The sequence below is a fragment of the Ammodytes marinus genome (genome assembly GCF_949987685.1).
Source record: "Ammodytes marinus genome assembly, chromosome: 22".
NCBI lineage: Eukaryota > Metazoa > Chordata > Actinopteri > Uranoscopiformes > Ammodytidae > Ammodytes > Ammodytes marinus.
The window spans coordinates 9,606,708-9,632,487 of record NC_137226.1 but is presented as its reverse complement, the minus strand read 5'-3'; the positions used below and the strand labels follow the sequence as shown (position 1 = coordinate 9,632,487).

General features: G+C 42.2%; 1 protein-coding gene across 2 annotated transcripts in view; it reads right to left on the bottom strand.

Moving 5' to 3' along the window:
• Positions 1 to 25,780, bottom strand: part of plxna4 (plexin A4) — a 211,609-nt gene that overhangs the window by 76,312 nt on the left and 109,517 nt on the right. For both annotated transcript variants that reach the window (XR_013845451.1, XM_080050959.1), the window contains exons 4-5: positions 11,865 to 11,993; positions 927 to 1,027 (exon numbers count right to left, since the gene is read on the bottom strand). Coding sequence is in view for 1 of the 2 variants with exons in the window: in XM_080050959.1 (XP_079907085.1) it covers positions 927 to 1,027; positions 11,865 to 11,993 (230 nt within the window). In the remaining variant the exon portion in view is untranslated. The remainder of the gene's footprint in view (positions 1 to 926; positions 1,028 to 11,864; positions 11,994 to 25,780) is intronic.

Below are 25,780 nucleotides of genomic sequence, written 5' to 3'. Positions count from 1 at the left end.
TTCCAGTTTATATCCAGGATGACCATCTTGATATCATTATTTTTTTCTCGTCTTTGTCAGAATGTCTTGTCAGACTTATTACACACACTCTCTCTCTATCTCTCTCCCCCCCCCCCCCCCCCCAGGGGCGGGCACACCCACACAAGAAAACAATTTTCAATTTACAGTGGAGTGGGAAATCTCCCTGCCCCAAGCAAGCGCATCTCCCACTTCAATCTTGAGGGACACGGGCTTGACAGCAGCTGGGGTGTGAGTGAATTTTTGTGCATTCGAAGGGGAGAATGAAAAAGACAGACACACATAAATGTAAAGCTAAAAACTACAAACCCACAAAGGACATCAGGTTAGCAAGGCAAAGAGTAGGTGGACTATGGTTAATGAGATAATCTGTGATATCTCATTCAACACTTTCCAGTTCATTACAATAACAGAAGCTATTGGTCTCCTTGTGTTAACTCCTGAAGTTTGGAGAGGCGCCCATCGGAGCCCTGGCAGTGCCTGTCAGTGTGTCTGTGCTCTCACCAGGCTCTGGTTTCAGGGCTGGTAAACAATGCCAGTGGTTAGGTTTGGTAATGGATCTGAGGGGGTCGCTGGCACAACGCCCAGCCCCAGGAAAGCAATCTGAGAATTGGCCTGGGTTGGCTAAAGGAGTCCTTGAATGCTCAAGGGGGCTGCGAGGGAGTGCTGGGCATGGGCCCAGGCGTCACTGAGGTGGGGGAGGCTAAAAACCAAAACAGAGCAACCAACAGTCTGTCTGGTTAATTTGTGTGGTGCTCTGTTAATGGCTGGAGAAAGAAAATGTAGTGTTTGCATGCCTGAAAAATAAAAAGGAAAAAGACAAATACTGATGTGTGTTTGCATAGATGTGTGCGTGTGTGTGTGTGTGTGTGTGTGCACATATCAATGACAGTTTTAGTGGTACTTACATGTTGTGCAGGACACACCATCCACAGTGGGGGTCACCTGATCCAAGACATTCACTGCAGGTTGAGTACTGACCACAGGCCTCCACTGGAACCCTCGACAGCTGCAGAGAAACATACAAGGATTAAATATGATGGCAAGACAAAATGCAAAAGAAATGTATTGTTTGAAGAATTGAATAACTGCAGTGTACAGGTACAGCATGTCATGGGAGCAATGATAGAAAATACATCTGCATGGTTGCTTCAGATGTGTGTAATAAAATAAATGGATGAGGGGCATGAAAAAAGTTTCAATGACTTGCCAGTTTACAAAAACACTACTCAGTTTAGACAAGCATAATGGATTTTTTTTATTCCATGTACGATTGTACGCAAGTAATGGCTAACAAGTTACACAAAACCTTCAAATATTGAATGTGAAAAATGGAACAGGAATAGTTGAAGCCTTTACTCAAAACAAAATGTATCTTGTTCCTGGATTATTGTTTTCATCCTGAACTACTTAGACCAAGGCAACATTGTTACTATCAATGATCAAAGATGGTTGTAAATCATCTCCATTAACTCAATTGCAGCTGGGATTCATAATTCTCATTTAATTTGCAAGAAAAATTACAAAAAAGAGACAACAAAATACTAAGAGCCAGACAGACATTAACTGCAACAACAACAAAAAAGACCAAACAAACACGTAAAGTTAGAATACAAACTTTCAGCACTGATTTTTATGAAAATGTAACAGCTTGACTGACAGCTTCCATCTTTCCTGACTGGCCCCATATGGGAATCTTATCCACTCGGGAGAGCAGTCCATCTATTATGATATATAGCTCTGCCAATTCAAACTGGCATTGACTGGCACTGATTGGCATGAGCCTTGAGTGGCCGAGCGCAAGGGGCAATGCTGAGGTAGATCTCAGCTGTCCCCTCCTCTTGTCACCATGGTAACAACATGGTGCAATAATAGGTGTTGCTGGCACTTTTGATTAATGAGCCGTCATTGGTTGGATGACCGCTGTCACTCACGCTACTCGCCGATGACAGCAGGGAAAGAGAGACGACATTATCAGTGTGGGACTGATATTGGGATATGATGAGGGGTGTGTGTGTGTGTGTGTGTGTGTGTGTGTGTGTGTGTGTGTGTGTGTTTTAGATGAGGGTAAAAGGATGTATTTTTTTTTCTAGTGGGCCAAAGTTCTACAGAATGGAAGGTCTGATGAGAACAAGAAGTTACATCCAAGATGGCTTCGACCACACTCTCTCCTCAAGTCAGAAGATGGAATAAGCACCAGTGCAGTTTGCTGAAGAAGATGTAAACCTAGTGCTTTGAATAAATACCCTATGGAAGTATGTATGTTTCCGAGGACTTTTTGAATCACCTCAAATACACAGGTATGGAGAATCAGATTATTTTTGATGCTGGTTTCTCTTGGTACCTTTGGATATAAGTAATGCAATTATCCATCTTCACTCCACACTTAACTGACTTAATATTTGAGGGTGTGGAAATGACTATAATTAAAACATCTAACGTAGGGCATGGCTGGATGTAACAAGAGATCCAAAAACATCTATGTTTAGTTGTCTCCCTAAAGCAAAGCGTGGCACTGGCGGCAGTTCTTTGTCGGACGCACAGACAATCACACAGTACATCTCGGCGTGACAGCCTCTATACAGTTTGCCCCCACTGTTGCTGAAAGTCATATTTCAACACGTGTGCACACAGGTGAACCAAAAAGAATGTCACTGAAGTCAGACACTGACAGACTGGCACGATGGAGATACTCTAGAAAACACACCACTATATCTTTCCCTCCGTCACTTTCTACTTCTATGTCTCCTGTGTGCATCTCAACTAAAACTATAAATAGCATACTCTGGCAGACATGTGCAAAGGCACACACACACATACACAGACACACACTGACTGATTCATATACCCAGCTGAATAAATTCAGATGGGGGTGTATCTCCTTGTCACAGTCAAGAGGAATCCTGCCTGCTATTACAGATTAAAAACAATGCAGTGTATCTTTGTGTGTTCAGCCTGTGTGTGTGTGTTCAGCCTGTGTGTGTGTGTGTGTGTGTGTGTGTGTGTGTGTGTGTGTGTGTGTGTGTGTGTGTGTGTGTGTGTGTGTGTGTGTGTGTGACAGACTGTGTGTGCTTCGGGGGGAAAACATCAGCAGGTATGTTCTGCCCTCCCTGTGTTGTAGAGGCACATTTGCATTAGGTAGATAAAGGGAATGAGTTTGAGATTGAATTTGCGAGATAGTAGCGCAAGTAATAATAATAATTGATAGGTTTTATATAGCGCTTTATTGCCTAGGCACTCAAAGACGCTTTACATTTCCTGGTTCAATTCGTTCACACTCAGTCATACCGGTGGTGGTAAACTACGAGAGTAGCCACAGCTGCCCTGGGGCAGACTGACGGAAGCGTGGCTGCCATTCAGCGCCAACGGCCCCTCCGACCACCACCTCAAACATACAGCAATCATACACATTCACACAAGGCAAGGTGGGTGAAGTGTCTTGCCCAAGGACACAACAACCATGACACAGGTGGCCGGGCGGGGATTGAACCGCCAACCCTTGGATCGTTGGCCAACCCGCTTAACCACCTGAGCCACAGTCGCCCCAAGTGTGTGTTGTGTGCACATGAACAAACTCAACAGTGGTCCTCATTGCATCTCACATGATAGATTCCCTCCCTTCCTGTCACTCTCTACCCAGCCTGCTTTGCCTCCTCCAAAGATCCACCACTGTCTCAGCCCACTGCCATCTAAATAACCTGTTAGTCACTGCAGAAAAAGGCCATTGTGTTAGCTTAAAGAAGGATCTCAGCTGCCAAAGCCTTATCATGAGACTGTATGAAACTTCAATCTCCTCAAGTTTGTTTATGTGCGTGTGTGTGTGTTTTGGTAATCTACGTGGCCATGTCACCGCATCGAGTGGTTTGTCACCTCGCAATCCGCCATAAAAGCTAAGCACCCAGACAGAACTGTAGCAAACAATGCCACCCTATCTGAATGCTGTATAATTTAACACTTCATCGGTGGCAGATTTGGCGGATACACACACGGCACCCACAAATACACGTGTACAGAAACACACAGATTTAGACTCTGTAGAATGGAAGGGACCTTATGATGCCTATCGAGGCCTCAGACGCCTGCATCTGGGTAAATGGTTTTCTCAACAGATAAAACACATACACACACAGACACCATATTCTGAGCCCAGCAGATGTGATGGGTGAATCCTCTGTTCCAGAGCAGGGATCCTGATATCATTCATTCTCCCTCTGTCCGTCTTTCACTGTCACTCAGATGCTCTGAGGTGTGTAAGATCATACATTCATCATCTCTCCAGAGCCCCTGTTCTCTATCTGGTGCGCGCACACACACACACACACACACACACACACACACACACACACACACACACACACACACACACACACACACACACACACACACACACACACACACACACACACACACACACACACACACACACACACACACACACACACACACACACACACACACACACACACACTTTTGTACACTCTTTTGAGGGATTTGGTGGCTAAACGACCCAATGCACCCCTTGTCTCTCTCATCTCGATATCACATTCATTTCGTGCAATCTTCTTTCGTGGGCTTTGCCTGAGGGGCAACCATTACGGCTCACTGTCTCTTTACTATAGCTACCCTATCATATCAGCAGGGATAATACAAAGGATGGGGTGCATGGTATTTATAATTCACCCTGCTTCAGGTGAGCAAATCACAGCCATTATATCCTGCACTCTTCCTTCCCTTCACAATAGGGAGAGATGGAAGTGGCTGAATATAATCATGCTTTTAAAAAAAGGCCAGGATCAAGCACTTGATCAATCACTGTGGTGGCCGAATGGCATCACATTTTATATAGAGTATATACTGTATGTACAGTAAGCGTGTGTGTCTGTTTCTGTAGAAGATGGGTGTCAGAAGAAAAGGGGGAGTGAGAGTCTCATGCATTTAAGTGTATTCAACATCTTAAACACAGAACTGCGTAGATGATGAAGCTCAACTTTGTTTTCCTTTCCTCTCTCCTTCTCTCTCTCCGTCTCCCCTCTTCCTTACATAAATGCCTGGGGCCTTCAAGTCAACCTGCAGTGGGTAAGTGATCATTTAATAAATCTGCAGAAAGTTTTATTATGAACTAATTCCTCTGCCTCATCTCTGCTCTTCTCTTTATCCTACTTTCTTCCTGTCCCCTCCACTTGTAATTAAAGCGGGATTCCACCTGCAGCCAAACTCCACCACTCCAAATGAACAGAGAGAGAGAGAGAGAGAGAGAGAGAGAGAGAGAGAGAGAGAGAGAGAGAGAGAGAGAGAGAGAGAGAGAGAGGGGGAATTAAAGTGATAGGCCAATCCTGCCTCACAGAGCCTGTAGGGCACACTGAACTTCTCTTATCTTTTCTCTTCTTTCTTCAGGCTAGCTTCGCCTTTTTCTCCTTCCCTGCTGCGTGTTTGTACATTAGTTTAACACAATGATGGCAGTACATTGTTACTATTGGCCGGGAAAAATATACATGAACGGGAATATGCTCATTTTTAAATCCATTAGTTTAAGTTAGCCTGGTTGTAAGCAAGTTTAAAAGATAAAATGCCGATCACGACAAACCTTAACCCCTTCAAATATCAAATGTTCCTAATAGTTTAGGCATTAAATCATTATTCCTATACACGACAATGGGTAAGAATCATAATTCCCGCCCAGCTATGATCACAATAGCATGTTTTCCCTATGGAAACAGGCCTGACAAGCTAAAACAATCACCAATAATAGTTCCATCAGCCTGCCACCATGTCTAGATACTCTTTCATAGCCCTAGACAATAAATTGTCAATGCAGTCACTCTATCCTGGGTTTATTTATTACACAAGGTAAAATAACAATCTATTTCCTCTCAACTACACCAATCAAACTCTGATCATTCTCCTCTTTTCTTCTCTTCTCTCTATCTTTCACAAATTACCTATTCATTCTGTCATTTATTCCATCACTCGTTTACTAGAGTCTGTCCCACGACCTACCTCTCTCGTCTCCATCTGGAATGGAGGACAGATTGACGTGGGAGTCAAATGAAGCGAGGGACACGTCACAGCTGACGCGCCCGCTCAATCCGTCAACCACCAACCGATTGCTATTATATCATAAACTCAGTTAACAGAGCGGGCCAGTGGCTCAGAGCGCAATATTGTTTTCATTTGACGTTCCTCAGAGGTCAAATGAGAAAGCCATCCATTGCGCTGTCAAGGATTGTCAGCACATGACAAACGACTTGGATACAATCGATCATTTTCACTTATCTTTCCATTCCAAACAGGCTATGGCCCCCCCACACACACAAACCAAAAAGCAGTTTAAACAAGCTTGAGACAGTTTTCTAATAATATTTTACAGTTCAGAATTCCTGCATGATGCATTCTCTGCTATATTCTTAAAATGGGCCATCTTAGGTATGTCAGTGCTTACTAAATAGGCAACCTAAAGCTAAAGTATGCTAAACTCAAATTACCCTAACATCATGTTAATGTTGCACCATTACAGTCCCAGCCCTGAGAGCTAGAACCATGCTGAAGACATAATGGACGTCAACGTGAAGTGCATTTAAGCTGTAGGGTGAGTTCTGACCCATTATGATTTGCATTTAGTTTTTAATATAATTTCTCCCATTGGCAGGTGCTGTAAGCGTCACACACACACACACACACACACACACACACACACACACACACACACACACACACACACACACACACACACACACACACACACACACACACACACACACACACACAGTGGCTAATTCATCATATTGCCCTGGGGCGAAGCCTGCAAGTGAGGCCTATATTACGCAAAGTGCTCAGTTTGAACTGTTTCCAACAGCCAAGACATTGACAAAAGAAGCTGATAATGACTTCCCTGAATGACAGCATTTATAAAGTGTATGTCTGTTATACAATACAATGGGCTTGCAGATCCAAAACTATCTGCAATGGAAAAAGAGGATACAAGATTTCGGAAAAACCCAGAGAAACAAAAAGAGAGAACAGGGGACGGAAAGGGAGCTCAAACTTCAAAAGGGACTTTGAGTGAGCCAAGAGTTCACTGCAACCTTGTCTGCCCCACTTCGTTGACATTTTTCAGAAGTGTGTCAGACAGCAATGGCTACAAAATATCAGACGTTTTCCATGGCCTTGTTAGACCAAAGCAGCCTGCAGCTAAACTGGGACAAAACATAATATGCACATCTAAACACCGTCATAACTCACAGCCACACACTCAAGGGGTGAGGAAGCCACACTGTAATGGATGTGGCAAAAAGTTTCCCGCTGGTATAAAATTAAAGCATTCTGGTATTAAACATCTTTGATGAGATGCGAAGACGCGATATTTCCACAAATTGGCTTGTCGGATTTCCCCTCAGGGTGTTCCAAACAGGGGAAAAAAGCATTTGACTCGTATTTTGAACGTTCTCACCCCACTATAGTACACATTTTCAATAATTCACACTTACAGATCTGCATTTGCTACTCAGAATATAAATAATTTATCCCCATGAGTGTGGCAGTCCCAGCACTGTCGATATGCAGCATGTAAAAACCCTCAGTATATATTTTGAAAAAAAAGAGACCATGTAGGGACATACACAATGAAAACTAACCAATGACTGGCTGCTGGGCAGTTGTTGGCAGCATAAGTGCATGTGTTTGCTGGGTTGCTTGAGGGTAAATGGTTTGACTATGGCAACATTGAAGGATGGATTGAATGACTAAGACACAACAAACAAAAAACTATTGAACTGCTTCCAATGCCCTAGGAATAATGACGAGCTGCTGAGTAATGTACTCTACTATCAAAAACATATCCATTCAAATGACTTTCTTATGTTCAGGTCCAAATAGAAGTTGGTTATTTTCATTTGACTGCATTGTGTGGTTAAGTAGTTAAGTTATAGCACCATGAACCCTGCATGCTAGCCTGCTACAATCAGTGTAGTATGTGTGTGTAAATGGGTCAATGAGAGAGTCTGAGGCTTTGGACAAAAGCGCAATATGAAAATAAATCAAGGTCTTTTTTAAATTGATGTATGCCATTTTGGTAAAAAAACATGGTCGGATGGAAAATAAGGATGCAATAACGATTGATCTACCTTCTCGTTCCCCTGTTTAATCACTTGAAGGCAGTGTTTTGGTCCTCTAAACTAGATTTATAGTGCCTATTAATAATGCGTTGGTAGTATGGGATTGGTGCTAACAGGGAAATGATCCCACAACCTCCGCCGACACCATCTCATTCATTCTACACACATGTCCTCATTGGCTGACAAGATGAACCAGTGTTAACAGGATATTAACATAGCAGTGAAGTACAGTGCCAGCTCATATTTATAGTGGGATTGACCTGCCCCTGTCACTCAAACACCAACCCCAACATCCATAATCGCGACCCATTCTATAATCGGACTGTCCTCTTCATACCAGACCATCTATTTAAACCACTAATAAGATGACTGTGTGCATGCGCGTTTGTGCATGTGTGCATGTGCGTGCTTGCGTGTGTGTGTGTGTGTGTGTGTGTGTGTGTGTGTGTATGAGAAAGAGAGAAATATCCAATTAGAGGACAGCCAATCACAAGATTAATGCAAGAGTAGGGATGACAGATTACTCTGGAAGTGAGGAATGGCGAAATGGAGGAGTGGGGGATGGCGTGGAGAAAAAAATGACAATGACTAGCAAGAGAGAGGGTTAGAAATGGAATGAAGATGGAAAGAAAAGGAGATAAAGAAAGAGGAGAAAGGCACACAAAAAGGCTAATTCCTCATTCGCTTTACAAATCCCCTTTAGAAATGAATAAGGGCTTTCGGAACAAAAATCTATAATCCTGAAAGGAAAACAAAACCAGACAAAGACGACACAGTCACAGCATGGATGAAGAAAAAAAAAAGGAGAGATTGCAAGGATGGAGAAAGAGAAATTAAATAAAGGTTGAGAAAAGTTCAATGATGTGGATGTAGAACGCATTTTTCATTTTTTTGCAGTACACAAGGCTGCATTGGTTATGCGTGTCTGTGTTAGGGCCATTTTTCCTCTCTAATGAGTGTATAATGTGACAAAGACAAGCGGGGTGCAGTGTGGCTCTCAGCGTGATGCTGGAGTTATACTTCTCTGTCAAGGTGTTTCAGTGGTGCCGCCACATTTCAATTTAATTATAGTTATTAGTTGTAGTAGCATTATTTTTCATGACTGTGTATACTAGTTATTACTTCATCTCCTTTCTCTGTGCATCTTCTTCAACAGCAGTGTCCAACCCTTAAGGTTAACCTGGACTCTGACACCAGACAACATCCAGGGCTGGTCGGTCCCTTTCTCTCTCTTGGTCTTCTTGAGGCTAGGAACAGCAGGGGAAGAAGCTGTATCGACCATCTTTGTTCTCAACCTCCTGTTGTGGCTAGTGGGCTCCCCTACTCTTTTCTCTCTCTCTCTATCATTTCTTTCCTCTTTTCGTTTTTCTACCTCATTCCATTTATCAACCTCTCTCCGAGTGTCTGGATCTCCAGGCCCCAGAAACAGGAGGTGGCCTTCTGCTATCGACCGGCGCAGGCTGCTTTAGAACGCGTTTGCCGCCATCTGGAAAAATCAGGGGATGTTCCTGTGTGTAACCCGTGTTGCCAAAAATACTGCTGATATTCTCGTTTCCTTCCCCGATTGAGATGAGGCAATTTGCTCCTATCTCCTATCCAGTGATTGCAGACAAAAGTTGTGTTTAACAGTTGTCTCAATTATAAAAAAGAATTCAACTTAGAATTTCATTGAAAAGAGAACTATTATCATTGGTCAAATCCATTATGAAAATGATCAAATCTGAATGTATCTCAAACAAAATTGTTCAGATCAGTAAACTAACATCCACGTTATGAAGGATGGGTTGTATATGTAAATCCACAGTCTAGGAGCTATATTCATGTACCCGCGTTGAATTCCAGAAACCCTTCAACTAAATAAAAAGGTGTTTTTGTGTGTATGCATTGTGTTTAATAACTGCTCTCTAAATTTGTGTGTATGGGAATTCCCAGTTGTTCTTTTCTAAACAGTTAGTGGAGGTCAGCTCTCTAACTAGGCTAATAGACTAATTACGTTGGAGGCCTAAGACGCACACACACACACGCACACACACACACACACACACACACACACACACACACGACCACAATTGGCCAACACAACTCTTGGTTCATTTACTTACTATAAAATAATTGGCATGCAAATTAAAAATGCTAAATTTGTAACACGATGTTGGCCGATATAAATAAAGGAATAAAACATAATGGGAAAAATGGAAATGAAAATTCCTTACAATTCATTTGTTATTCTGTAATATCCTCTGTAAGCCCAATTACACAAAAGAGAGAGAGAAAACACTAAGTTCTCACAAGGCTGGTTAACAGATTTGTACAATAGTGTAATTGAATGTCATTGGATACCATGACAAAAACAGCCTCCTAAATGCTGCCAACTTGTATATCTCCCTCCCTTCCTTTTCCCACTCTCTCTGCAGATGGACTGACTGAGACCCCAGGAGAGGCAATGAGAGCTGCATTTGAAAGGGCACCTTCAACTCACTAGCTGTCTGATATTTAGAGTGTTATCAGGATAATCCGGTCACTTAAAATGTGCATGCATTTACACACACACACACAAAAACAAATTGTACTACACATTAGTAAATACTGGCACTTTCATGGTGCCAGAGAGGTCGGTAATCCTCTGGAAGCTGCAGACATTATACAGGGGTAGCTAGGCTATCGCTGCCAACAAAACAGGCAGTGCCCTTCTGTGATTATGGGTGGCAAGAGATAAAGAAGCAGGAGAGAAGGCATGATATGCAAATTATCTGAACTTCAGAGCTTTTGTAATATTATTATTATTAACAGTCGCAATAAATAATGACAAGCAATAAATTATGCTACACTGAACCGAAAAGAGAGATATCCAAAATTGGTTCTTCAACTGTTCGCCTAATTTGGCCTCAATGTCTTGATTACTGGCCCCTTTAACAGAGCTTGGCGAAAAGATAATGCTTCAGCTGAATGGTGAGAAGTCTGTGTGTTAATTGTTGCTGTGATGAATTAGCTTTTGGGATCAGGACTCACTTGAACTAATTTTCCTGTAACAACAAACAAATGAAATCATTTTAAAAAGATCTGTTACAAAGACATTTAGGACTGTGTACAGTGTTAGTAACTTAACCTAATGCTAAAGGCACTGTACCCATTACAGTCTGGAAATGCAGGCCTGCACATACACATAAGTCATTGTTCGCCCACAAAAAACTAACTAGATTGCTACCTTTTGTACATTGAGTCTCAGTTAATACCACTTGATGTGTGTCTGTTAATTTACATGAGCACAACATGTATGTCATAGACATGGTGCTGTATTAGGTTTTGCTTCTGATAGAGATTGTCCATACAGTCTGGGTCTGTGTCCATTACACAGAGTGCTGCTATTTCACTCCACATTCCATGTCATCAAAGGTACTAATATAGACAGTTTGTGTGTGTGTGTGCATGCGGTAGTGTGGGTAAATTCTCACACACATGGACTGAGATCACTCTCCTCTCTGCCTATCATTCAACACATGTATTCACTCTTACCCTACAGTGGGTTTCTGTTAAAAAGACATGGTTCATAGCATACAACAGTCCATCTAATCCTTTTCTTCCTCGAGTCAGGCTGTAATGAAATCCTTTATGCCACACCAAAGGTTATTTTATCCATGTGACATAACCAAATGATAAACGCCAATGGTTATGATATTGAGTCAGCAGGGGGGGGTTTGATGTGTGTGTGTTTGTTTGTCTGTGTGTGTGTCTAACCTGGGTCTCAGACATGACATAGAGGTAGTGGTGGTCAGAGGAGAAGGCCATGTCTCTGAGGATGGGTCCATTCTCCACCGCCTGCACTGTCTCATACTGCTGAGCACGAGAGGAGCCGTCCACCCGGATCTGGAAAAACACAGAAGCACAAGAAGAATTAGCAATACAATATGGAGGGGTTGAAGTACCTTGGTGAGGGTAAATAACATTTTGCCATTTGGTATGGGTTTTTGAATTTAACAAACATCAAGTACACAAAGAAGTTGTGTTAAATACAGGAAAGCCAGCATCTACAATACATGGACTGATTAATGATGGGGCTGTAAATATAACATGAAAAGACGTAGAGTGAGAAAGAGTCATGTTGGCAAGGAAGGACTTGGCAATAGAACAAAGGTGTTGTGCAATTAGGAACACAGGTATCATTAAAATGTGCTTTGGAATATTATTTCTGACAAAATAGCTCATCTTCCACACACTGCCTGAGGGTTTTCCCCCTGCATTGTGGCTTTCAGTGTTGTGCTCAAGAAGCTCATCTTTCCCTATCATAGTTTCAGCCATTCAAAAGTCATTACAGTAATTAGGCATCTGGGCAAGAGGTGTGGTCTGTGGGCCCCCAGGTGTGTTTACGCAGCAGAAAGTGCACAGAATTGGCCCCACACACACTTGGTGGTGTGATGGAAGTGTTCTGGGTTGTGCCCGAACATCTGCTAACATCGTCACACACTCAGAGTGGGTTCCAAATGATCCTTTCTAAATCTGGTCCTTTGGCTGCAATTTCCCAGTAGCACACAGTTTCGACACATATCTACACACACGCGCGCACACGCACACACACACACACACACACACACACACACACACACACACACACACTCCTGTGTGTGCTTGCAGACAGGTGTGAAACAAGTTAAAGTTGTGATGACTCTTGGTAGTTCTTTGTGCTCCTCAGCACTTATGGGTTCACAGGCGCAAACAGGAGATAATTGGACAGGAAGCAGATGGTCGAGCAGACAGGTGAGTCGATTTATGATTAATTATAATATGCTGAGTACAACATACTCTCCGTCAGCATATCATGAAAAATACCTTTCTGTAGGCCCGCCTAAAGCTAAAGTTTAGTTAAAGGTCAAGAAGACAGGAAGGGTTTTTCATTTCCCTCTTCCTTTGTGAGACTTATTGTTAGGAAAAGATCAAAAAGCAACAATAAAAGAATTACAGGAAAAAAGCTTTATCACATTCACAGAAGAGCAGAACATGTATCTCCCTGTATCACCATCCATGATTGAATAGTAAGTTGAGTGAATGTCAGTTCTTAAAATATGCACTCTTTATATGTATGGACTGGATGTCAGTCGCTCCAACCCTTAACTTGATTCTACATTATAACAGAAACCAATCAATAACTTCTCAAGTATAGTATGAATAGAGAAACCGAAGTAGACAGGGCGCAGTTTACCTCCTGTCTCACTCCTGCTGCTGCTTCAACTGATATCCAGTTTCACAACATGTCTTTAAACAGGCACCATCTTTCACCTTGATTTCACCCCGCTCTGCCTCCTATATTGTTTCTCAGTCATTCTTCCTTTCCCGCTCTGCCTCCTGCTTGGCTTGTGCAGTGATCTCCATCTCTAAGGACCATGAATTCTAAGTATCAAAGCCTTACACACTTTCACTGGGAACCATTGTATGCACTGGGGTCAGTCACAAAGAAAGAAAAGAACAGAAGGCAAACGGGAGAGAGAGAGAAAGAAGAGAGGGAGGTAGGAAGAAAGCAACTTCCACGTGAGCCTGGGCCAGATTCAGCAGGTGGGGTTATCTAATCTGCCCCGATCGGGTGCGTTAATTAGTGGTGCTGTGCATATGTGCATGGTTTCACAGTGCGTGTGTGTGTGTGTGTGCATGGGCATGTACTATATGAGAAGACGTGTGTGTATCAGCTTACACCCCCCCTCCCCCCCACACACACTACAGTATATATGAAAAGAGAGACAATTTGCTGAGCAGAGTTAAGGGGTAGATAGTCTAAGGCCATGGGTGAATATAGAGTTTTATTGTGTTGGGACAGAACCACAGTCACCAGGGAGCAGATGGCTTTCAAGAGGGAAGCTACTGTATATTATCCCTCAATCTGACCACCAAACCAAACAAATGAGCCTCCAGGGAGCACACAGGGCATATCCGCAAAGCATGCAACACTGGCTGCTGTTGTCACACTGGGACTGAACACATAAGGGAGAAAGAAAGAAAGAAAGGAAGAGATCAATCAAATAAAAATTGAACTATTTGTAAAATAATTAGCACATATAAAGATTGAATAGCAATTTTATCCTGTATTTGTTTCTATTAACCACAGCAGGGTCAACCACAGCCCCCCGATATCAAACTCTGTGCTTTTAAAGAAATAGTATACTCCAAAAATATCAGCCTACAGCTTACATAGAACACTTCAACAAAAAATAATAAAGACACAATATTTGCAAACAGAAAGCCTACTCGGCGTATATTGCACACAACCATTAACTTAATTCCCTTGATGAAAAGCCACAGCTAATGATTATGTTTTATAATGAAATTACTAATCCTACTTTCATTGTCAGCAACAGTAATTATTAATACATATTACTTTTTTTTCCATCAGGCTAAAATCATTAAGGCAGCTACAGTGGTGGTAGCCAATATTATCTGATTCCTTTTCAACAGTAATAAAGTGGATTAGCTGCTCTATGCTAAATGGATTACAATGCTAATCTCTGCTATCACATTAGCACCACACAATAGACATTCACTGCCAGACAGACTTCATTTTTCCTCTGAGTAGAGAGAAGGTGAGGGATGCAATGGGCCCACACATTAAAGCACTCATACAAATGAGTGGGTTCACACAAGCACTTGCTCGTATGGAAACATTGGCATTTCACTGTCTGGCATACACATACACATACAGGCTGCCTAGTTGGAACTACTTATATGGTGATGACGGATTCTCTAGGGTGATTGGGGAGAGATACTGCACAGTGGCACTTGTCTCACAGAGAACAATTCCTCACCAGTGTACAAATGTCTCAATATCTCTGCGTGCCAGGATCCTTACGTGTTTGCATCTTTGGAAAAGTCCACTCTTAAACACAGATAAAAAAAAGACAAATCATAGTCTTCCATAAAGCAACCACCCTGGCCTTAAACTGTATCCCCCTAGTGGCTGTGAGACATAACTACACTAACGCTATCACTGAACACAAGAGAAAGACAGTGGCGTCTGCAGTAAAAATGCAATATAGATGCACCTCAAGTGTCTTCTGTGTGAACTTTACTACCACAAAAACACAAACTGTAAAATGCCTACACAGTGTTTTTAAAGAAATCCAGACCTTTGTAATGACTGAATATCCTTCCTTGGATCTAACTACCATTGAAGTACAAGAGTGTAAGGGTGGGCAGAGTTGATATATCAGAAATAAAAGACAACTGTTGATACATTTATAGAACCGTTTCTGTTTTACAGTATTGAGAAAAGACAAATTTGACATCACGTGCAGATGGCTTTTCTGTTTTAATCTGTCAATGAAAAAATAATTTGTCTAGAGTGAGTATCTCCCTCTCTCCATGGGACTAACAGCTAGCAGAAGGTGTGATACCGACAGGGAAGCCATTTCAGTGTGAAAACCACAGGGCTACCCTTTTTTCAGTTTCTTCATATTGGCTCTGTGCACCATAAGAGCACAGGGAAACTACCGTACTTCCTGTAATTCTGCATGACCACCATTTTGAAGCTGGTAGAAATGTGATGCTGTTTTAGAAAGAAAATAAATGGAAGACCTGTGCTTGAATTGTTTCTTATTTTGTACAATGAAATCAATATGGTATATTTGCAAACATATATATTGGCAGCACACCAGAAAACACATTCTGGTATCAAGTTATTACAATGTCAAAACATGGATTGCTGGTTATGCCATTGTCATTGACTCAAACGCGCACCTTACATATCCTAGGTCAATAATGTTGTTGCACCTCTGGAACCTTTTTCCCAGTGAAAATTGGCCTTTGAAATTCAGTACATCTGGTTACACCTCTGGGGGGACTTCTATTGATTTTAGATAATCTCTGAGAAATAGTGTTCCACTATGTATAAACTACTTAAGATCAAGAGGTGAGATGGATTTTCCACATTATAGGAAGAGTCAACTTCGTTCTCAGGAGACAAAAAACACTGCGGTGGTGTTTGTGCAGATGAAAGTTGTGGAAAAATGCAGAAAAGCTACACACTATGGACAAGAACACATTGAGAAAACAGCATAGTGTTAGTTTGCTTTCCACAGGGTGTTTTGAGTGAGGAGGACTATTGAGCGATTGGCTGTGAGATGGATTTTGGGGATGGCAAATGGAAGGCTAGTCACACAGAGATGCAGTCTGTTAAGAATGGCACACAGACTAACACACCATGGCTGGAACTCACACCATGACCAACATGCTGCTGGTTGGAGCCAGAATAAGCTGCTGACTATAGTATCACTGTGGTTCTTCTGACATGGGCCGGGCAACCACAGTGAGGTGAATGAGTGGGCTAGAGTAGAATGTCATCCAAAGTCCTACAGCATGCTGGGAAAACTTAAATTACAGCAATATTTGTGTGAGGAATTCCACCAAATCCCTGAAACGTGCGTGAGCAAACCCAGTGACGGTGCCAGCATGTCTGCAGCCAAAAAGGCTCACAAACCTTTTTTTTCTGCTGGATATGATAAAATGATAGGCACTGTACTTAAAACACAACATGCTTTTAGAAGAAGTGTATCTAACAACTAGTTTTTGCAGAACATTGGAAGGGCTGGCCTTCCTTCAACAACTTCAATTATCAGGAATTGTTGTAAGTAATGTTGAACTGAAAACAAAACGTAAATCGTGTTGTAGATGTCCCTGATCCTGTCAATGGAGGTCTCCTGGGGTCCCCTATTTAAGCTCTTGGGTCCTTAACCCGTTCAAGATATAAATCTGAAACATTATGGAGGGGCAACCGCAGACACATGCCAAATGTCACTGTAACCTGACCTGGCACACTTGGCTCAGGTTCCGCCGCTTTTTTTTTCAAACCACAACAGAGAAGTAGGCATTCAAACAGGCAAGGCAGGACGTGCAATAAGAGCCTAGAAAGAGAGACAGCCATTAGACAACTAAGAGGAACAGTTACTGTGAAAAAGACAACAACATATCGTGACTACATAATGGCAATGTGTCTCCTTCCTCACGCATTCTATTCATACTGACAGCAATACAATGGTGGCTGTCTGATTGCCCAAATCCATCCAGCACACTATAACATATGGCAGACAGAGAGAAAGGAGGAGATGTGGTGGGGAGGAAGTGGAGAGAATAACAGAAGGAAGGGGGGAGATAGAAGGCAAACTGGATCCATCTCTCAGTGTCAATCAATGCCAGGACAAATCCTCTTCTTCCACCGTTCAATTCCTCAATATATAGCTTTGGGCGAGATTGGCCTGGTTGCTCGACTAGTGAGGGAGTGTGGATGATTTGACATTAATCTCAGGGTATTAACGAGGATGTGGCACACTAATGTGGAATGCCAGGCTATAGTCGTGTAGCAGTGCCGGAGCAGAGAATCGCATATGATCCGCTATTCATCCACAAGAGTTATTAAGAACTATCAAAGACAGGCTGAGAGGAAGACCGAAGACACTAAAGATATGCAGTTTCTGAAACTAAAGCACTGCAGGTGACATATGAATGAGTAATGTCATGGTACGTCTATGTCTACATTGTCTTTTGGAATAGTATTTCATGTTTAATGACTAGCTATTAATGGAGACATCTTGCAGTTATCTGAAGGTACATCAACTCTGTGCTTTACTGCTTTCTTTTATGGAAGCAAAACATTAATTCAGTTCATTAAAGATACTTTTAAAAAAGCTGCTTCTTTCTTTCCTTCCTTCCTGCTTTCCTTCCGGCTCAACAACTCTCTCCATAGGAGGATGAGATGAGTGGGCAGAAAACCCCGCAGAGTGGAACTGAACTCATTCCCTGCTTTAATTCACTGTTCCCCGTTTTATGTTTGCGATTAGGCATATCTGCTACACAGCAGGGCTTTAATTAATGCATTTCGCCGGATGCCTGCACTGTTAGCGAAGGTGCTTTGTGGGTGCAAATCAGGGGAATGTCATTGTTAGCAGGGAAGTAACTACAGAGACTAGTGTTGGCAGTTACGGAACTATGCAGAAAGTTGACCTCTGTAATGGCCCTCCTGTTGGGTTTGGTTTAAGGAAGGTTAATCCTCTACTGATTACTATGGCTGGGTTGTTTAGCAACAGGATGTTAAAAGAAACTTCCAAAAAACATAAAAGTGGTTCTAAGACAATGGAGGTATTATTTGACATAAATATAATGAGTCAGAAGAAAAAAATAAAATCTAAAGTTTTGTATGTGAGCAAACATACTGTATGTGTACTCATGCTTGTTTCTGTTTGGTGCTACTCTAATCTCCATTGCCTCCATTGTGGCATCTTGTATCTGACACTATAGCAGGTAGAGCCGCGGGGGGACCCCTGGCTCAGTGACTGACCGTTGTGGCATTAAAGGTGTGCTACCTGTTAGCCTGCAGGTCCATGCGGCCTACTAATCTAACCTTATCCCCCTGCTGAGCCATAATCGGAAAGAGCGAGTGGAGAGGAAAAGAGAGGGACAAGAATGTTATTGTGAAGGGCTGATGGTGTTGGACGTGAAAGGGGACAAGTGTCTGGAGGCTTCCAAACTCATTCCCACCCCCACCCCCTCCGCTCTGCTCTCCTCCTCAATGTCCCCCATGGCTTCAAAGGGTGAGTGACAGGTCTCCCTGCTATCATTCCCTACACCGCTGAGCTGCCTTACAGCACTGTGACCAGGCAGGGGGCTCACAGCTCAGCTTCTCTTACTCATTTATCTCTCTCTCTCTCTCAAGGTTGACTAAAATACCTGCAGGCTTTAATCTTGAGAACATTAGTGACTGCTTGAATGCTAACAACTCACTTGGTTTCTCTGAAATAGTTTTCCTTCCGTTCTTTTCAAAATGACTTCAGTCTCTCTCTCTCTCTCTTGGTATGTCCATTTCAGACTGCATTGCTCTGATGGTGGAACAGGTTATTTTGTATGTTCTCTTCCAGTCCTCTGCCCTCTATTTGATTGTGCTCACTCTCCACTATCAGATGGGACCGGAAATAAAAAGTCTGGGAGACATGATGGATTTTTCTTTTTTACGTATAGTCTGTTGGTATGTTTAGATGTTTCAAAATGCCTCGCATCTTCTGGACAATTGCCTGTTTCCTATATTCCTTATTTAACAACTGTTCCACCTCATTTCATATTTTTCCTCACAGACATCTCCTTCTCTTTCCATGGTCTTGCATAATTTATTTGTAAATTCATTTTTTAAGTTTTGAAAATGTTCCTCACATTATGCATCATTCCCTCACTTTTACTGATCAAAGATGTCGGAGCTTGTCTCCTTCTAAATAATCTCTCAGACGCTCGTCCTTTTTTCCCTTTGTGTTTTCGATCCACTTCTTCATTCTCAGTCTCATTAGAGCCACAGCAGGGTGTTAGAGGCGACAGGTAGAGATCTCCTGACAGACCTCATTTAGTACAGACAAATACCTGTCCTGGTTGAGAAAAAAAGGCACACGCACATCCCTCTTTCAAACCAATTATTTCCTCTACTTTTTTTCCCTTTCTTACCCTGTTATTCTCAAGTGATAAGAGCTGCTGTTCCCGCCACTGCTTCTGGCTGGGCTTCAAGGACCCCACAGAGGAAACGGCATAATTTCAGCCCACATCACCACCTGTGTCTCTATTAGCGGTGCAAACCCGGTGGCAGCGCTACTGCTACAAATAGAGTGTGTGAACCCCATTATATTTTGTGACCAGAGGCCACTGTGTGAGAACTAAAAGGCTTTGGGAGCCATTAATGAAGTCAACATGCACTCTGGAGTACCGAGGGCACCAAAGCAGCCTATTGTGTCAAATCAAGACTTGGCCTTTCAAGGCGACACAGCAGCGCACAAACTCATGGAGCTGTGGATTGCATTCATTTGGAGGAGTGTGGCGGGCAAACTGTAAAAAAAAGAAAAAAAAAAAGCTCACTGAGTAAAATCACGTTGAGATTTCTGATAGTGTGTGTGAATGTGTGTACTTGACACAGAGCGAGAGGTTGTAAATTGTAGCACCTAGGAAGCTGGACATGTGTCAGAGCAATAGGAGGCTAGCATTCAAGTAAGAAAAGAGAAATAAGAGAAGGTCGTAAAGGAAAGGATGAAAGGAAATGTCTTTCTCTCTGTAAATTAAATGAGTTTCACTTAAGGGTCTATTTATTGTGACAGTTTGCTTTATGCATAAATATCACACTGATTTAAAGTTAAATGAAATGCGGTACGTCCCATTACAACCAATATGAACATATTTGTGTTTCCTGGCCTTAGGGACCACCAATTGTGAGTGGCCGTCTGCTTATTTCCCTCCCTCCTTTCTTCCCACAATGACACTCGGTTAGTTAGAGGAACCTTTCAGACAAAATACTCTCTGCCCAAAGCTTAGAGAGGATATGTGCATGGAGGCTTCTCTGGGAAGTTGGTTAGGTCCAGACTGAAGACCCACCCAAAAAGTCTCATTTGTATACAACCACATGACTGTTTCCTAAACTGTCAATCACCAATCTATCTGGGCGTAGAGGACAATGAATAGAGGATCTGTTTGTCTTTTCAAGAAGGAAAGAAGACAGAGAAACACTGACCTGAGATAACCTAAGGTCATAATTAACTAGACACACAACCACCGCAATGTTAGGAAGATCTCAGATCAACCCTACATAGAACAGCAATCTAGCTCTCCTCAAAGGAACTTCAGATGAGCTCTTCATATAATGGTCTGGTGACAGACTTTGATCATCATGCACAGGATCATCTCACATGCCACCCCTATTGTGACCTTTTATCCATTTGTATGTACGGTTGTGTTTCACGACACAAAGACAGGGGGGACATTCTTTCATATTAACTGGGCAAACTCAACAGGTTTTCCTTGATTGGACCATACTCTGCTTCTATAATTGTCAATCAGCAGGCTATCCAACCATAGTGGTTGTGAGTGGGCTAGGTAATCAAAGAGATGTCTAGGACTGATAATGACCTACTGACAGGCTTAGATCAACTTTAACCAAGGTGAAGGGATGACTTTGAGAACTAATTCAGACTAGGCTTTGTTATAGTGGCAATCTATCTGTTTCTTCAAACGAACAGTCTGTCCTTTACTTGTTCTCATCAATACTTATTTTTAGCTTGTTTACCAGGGCGAAAGGAGCAATCCGTTTACTTCAAGGGTGTGATGCATGCACAAACAGGTATACAAAAACTTACACAAATACAACCACAAGAAAAGTAAACATACCTGAACTTTTAAATGTTCAGCAACAAACATGCAATGAATAGAAAGTGTAGTTTAGGCAAGACATTAGGGGGGAAAGGCAGTGTGTGTGTGTGTGTGTGTGTGTGTGTGTGTGTGTGTGTGTGTGTGTGTGTATCCAGGTGTGTGAATAATAGATGGGGAGCTGAGAGCCAGACGCTGTCTGAGAGCAGACATCACCCTGGATCCCGTTACCACACACTGCCATCAGAATAACTCTGGAGACACAAGCGAAAACACACACACACACACACACACACGCACGAAAAGGGACCTTTGTGCACCCCTGTGTGTGCCTTTGCTCATGTGTAATCACAGAATAGAGTAAAATTATCTTAAAATGGGGATCTTAACTATTTTCTTAAAGATGATGAAGCACACATTTTAAAGTATTGGTTCAATATTCTACTGGTGCCAGCCTCTATGGCAAAGATGGACTAGACTCAGTACAGAGTGGTACACAAACATATTAAATCTATGGATCACTGACTGAAGCTGAGGATCACACATACTCATGAATTCATGAATTCCATAAGGCCCCAGCTTTTGAATTAGAGCAGATTGTATGTGTGTGCGTGCGTGCGTGCGTGCGTGCGTGCGTGCGTGCGTGTGTGTGCATGCACCGGCGTGTATATGGGGAGCATTCATTCCCTACCCTTCAGTTTTATGTTGTAATGATTTATGAGGCACCTACCAAAGTTTCTAATTAAATAGGGAAGCACCTCACAACCAATTCCTCAGAGATAAGCAGGTGTGAATTTCTGTGTTCCCTTCTTATTGTTTGTGCTAGTGTGTATGTGCGCATGTATTCTCTTGTTTTCAGACCCAAGGGCACTTCTTTTTTTCCCCCCTCGTCTCTCCTCTATGCCTTTATTCCTTTATTAAACAGACTGGCACACTCCTTCTATTAATACCTGTTTTCTCACTGAAGTGAAAAATTGCATTGCTGGCCAGAGAGAGGGAGACAAAGACACAGGCAGAGAGGGAGAAAATGAAAACAGGGAGTGTGAGGAGGGCAAGGAAGAATAACACTGCAGTAAACCCTTGAGGCATGTGCCATAATAATGGAAATCATTGGACGAAAGACGGTGAGACTGGGAAATAGCTATTTTTCTAAAGGACTATAGGGCAATTTCCACTGAAAATGGTTTGGACGCATTCCATAAAGGCTCTGTGTGAAGGAACAACTACATAACTGGCTCTTATAATGGTTGTAAGGTCCAGCAGCTGCAGGAGCTGTGCTACTCACTGCTACTCTTCACTCGTTTCATGCATTCAGCCTAGTTAGTATATTTGTGGCGAACCTGTATACATGACGGAAGCAAAAACAATTATTTTTTAATTAAACATGCTATGGAAGCATCATATTAACCCATATCAACCATAAATACTCACAAGAAAGTAGTTAAATTAATAATTATGCTTTATTGATATATACCGTATTCCCCCTTGGTAAACAGTTAATGGAACAATGGTTTTGACTACTGTATCTTAGCTGAAGGAGCTTGTGAATTTGGCTTGAAATGCAAAAATACAATCAAGAAAAAAGCAATATACTGTTTGCAACATTCTGCAAAAGATTTTCACACACACACACAAAATAAACAGTCCAGAACATATCACATTTGTAGCCACAGGTGCTACATTTTCTTCTGTATATGAGTTGTTGCCATGACATTGCCCCCTAAGCTAATCATTTCTACAGTGGATATTCACCATTAGTGTGCTAAAAGAAAAAAAGGTGAAGTGGAAGACCAAGAATACTGCATGTGCCCAAAAGAATCGCTTGAGTTCCCTTAATTAGCTCCCATTTTCTTTTCTCTCCTCGCCCGTCTTATTCTCACTCCAAACATCCACTAGAATCAAACACATTAATCACAACACATTCATTTATACGTCTCCCTGTATGAGGTGTAATATCTCACCCTGAATTATGTCTGACACACTGGGATTGTATCATTAGGCCAGGGCCTAACTTGATTCGGTTATATAGCAACAGGGGAGAAAAATCCCTATAATGCAATTGTCTGATGACACGTGTTATGCCAAGTGCTTCAAGTTATGTGATATAATCCAAATAATGTATTCCATTCAATTTGCTTTTAAGAAATAAAAGAGTGAAAATGAAACACTGCCAACCTGGTGGTGAACTCATTCAGTAAAACTGTGTTCTCTCTCTTATTTAAAAACACATTTCCTCTCTCTCTCTTATACAAATGAAGACATCCTGAGTATAAGCCGTGTTTCCACTCCACGGGAGGTTCTTCTAAAATGATCCCTTTCTTTATCAAGGGTTCACATTAGCGTTTCAAGCCCATGCATTATGCTGCATCACAAAAGCAATGCATTGTGCCTGATGATGGAGGCTTCACAGTGGGAGTCAAATAACTTCACCCTATAAATAAATGAGCCTGTTGTTGTTTTAAGATGGTTGGTTATCTAATCATAAAGATGAAGGAACAAACAACAGGAGTACGCAAACACGTTTGTCAACACAATAAATGTGAGCTACTAGTGTCAAACATAATGCTGACATGACAGTCTGAGTGCATTAGTCATTTTATGTGTAACTTCAAACTCCCACTATGCCTCGTCTCCAATATTTCCATCTAATCCTCTCTATTCACTGTCTACCTATTCTGCCTTTTTATGATTTGACATAGCAAGGTAAACGAGCAAACAGGCAAACCAAGTGCCCCTGTCAGGGTAGAGCAAGCCTGAATGACAGAGAGAAAAAGAAACAAAGAGGACAGGTGAAGAGGGACTGAGAACGTTCAGATAGAGATGGGCGTAAGCTGCACTAAAACTTCAAGACAGATAAAACTTCATTCTTTCCCACGGAAAGAGAGAAAGAAAGAGAGAGAGAAAGAGAGAGAGAGAGAGAGTGAGAGAGAGAGAGAGAGAGAGAGGAGTCTAAGAGGATATTTGGTGAATGGAGGCTGTCAGCTCTGGTTGTGCAGAAATCCTCTTATACCTCAAAATTTCAATTAGGTGGGGAAGCGTTTTACTGTGGTGCGCTTCTCACATTCTGCGCAGGAACTACAAGGTGCATGAGGTGGGATTTGTCACAGCAGCGACAGGTCTGCTCCACCTTCATTACAATTCAAAGAACACACACACACACACACACACACACACACACACACACACACACACACACACACACACACACACACACACACACACACACACACACACACACACACACACACACACACACACACACACACACACACACACACACACACACACACACACACACACACACAGGGAAAGCTCCCCCCTTCCACCTGCCAAAGCCATTTCGAGTGACAACAGTGGTAAACTTGATGCTACTTCAATGCTCAGTGAACAGTGCTGATCTGAAATTTACACTGCACAGGTTTGTGCCGGGCTGCTGTCATCTGTGTGACAGTTAGAATTATACCATGTGTCAACCTCTCCAGACACTGACTTACAGTAATTACAATGCCAAATGCAGCAGCCCATTTTCATGCTTTGTTTTTCATGTAATCTCCACCAGTGTTTGGCTTTCATTTTCACTTGTCCATCATCATCTCCCTTACGGTCACAGAGGGTAAGAAAATAACCAAAATATGAATACAAGTCTGAAATTGTTTTTAAAAGTAAAATTCTGGGTGTAAATACTTACTTAGCTAAGAGTCATTTTTTTAATGCAACTAGCTATTCCGTCAAAACTTTTACCAAGCAGTCTAAAGGGTTAAGAGAACTGTATGCTTTAATTTAATACAACAATGATAATGATACAGAGATGATAACTTCAGTTTACTACAACTTGGTTCTTAGTTTTGTAGTATTGGTCTGGTCCATTAGTACTTACCCACATTAGTGGTCAGAAAGTCTGAGTTTAGCCAGATTCTGAACTATTTTTATTGGAGGTCAAAAAAAGAAAGTCACCTGAAGTGTGTCCCAGATCTCTGTAATCAACTCGGTGTGAAAGCATAATCGACAGGAATTATAGCCAAAACTACGAAAAAGTAATTTTTACTTCAAGGTAAATCAGTCGGACATTACAAAAAAAACTCCCCTTTCTAATTTGTCACTTCCCTAATCCATCCCACTTCACTGTAACTCATCCTCTCACTATCCCTCTCTCCTCCAAGCATTCTATCTATTCCCTCAGCATTCTCTACAAACTACACACTACTCTTGTTACCTCTGAGTCCCCTTCTCTCCACATACCTTATCTGACTCACTCTATTACTCTTTCCTTCTCTGACCATCCACTGCAGCTCTTCTCCTTTCTTTTCCAAAACTCCACACTGTCGTTCCCTTCCTTTTACCCCCCCACACCCCCCCCCCCCCCCTCCCTCACTCTATTCCCAGAGTCCCAGCTGGCTTTCATCTTCCCCAGGTTAGATTACTGTAAAGCACTGCCTGTCTGCCAGCATTCCTGAAAGCTTTTCATCTCTGCTCCGATTCATCTGGGGAGACAGAGAGAGCGAGGGAGTGGG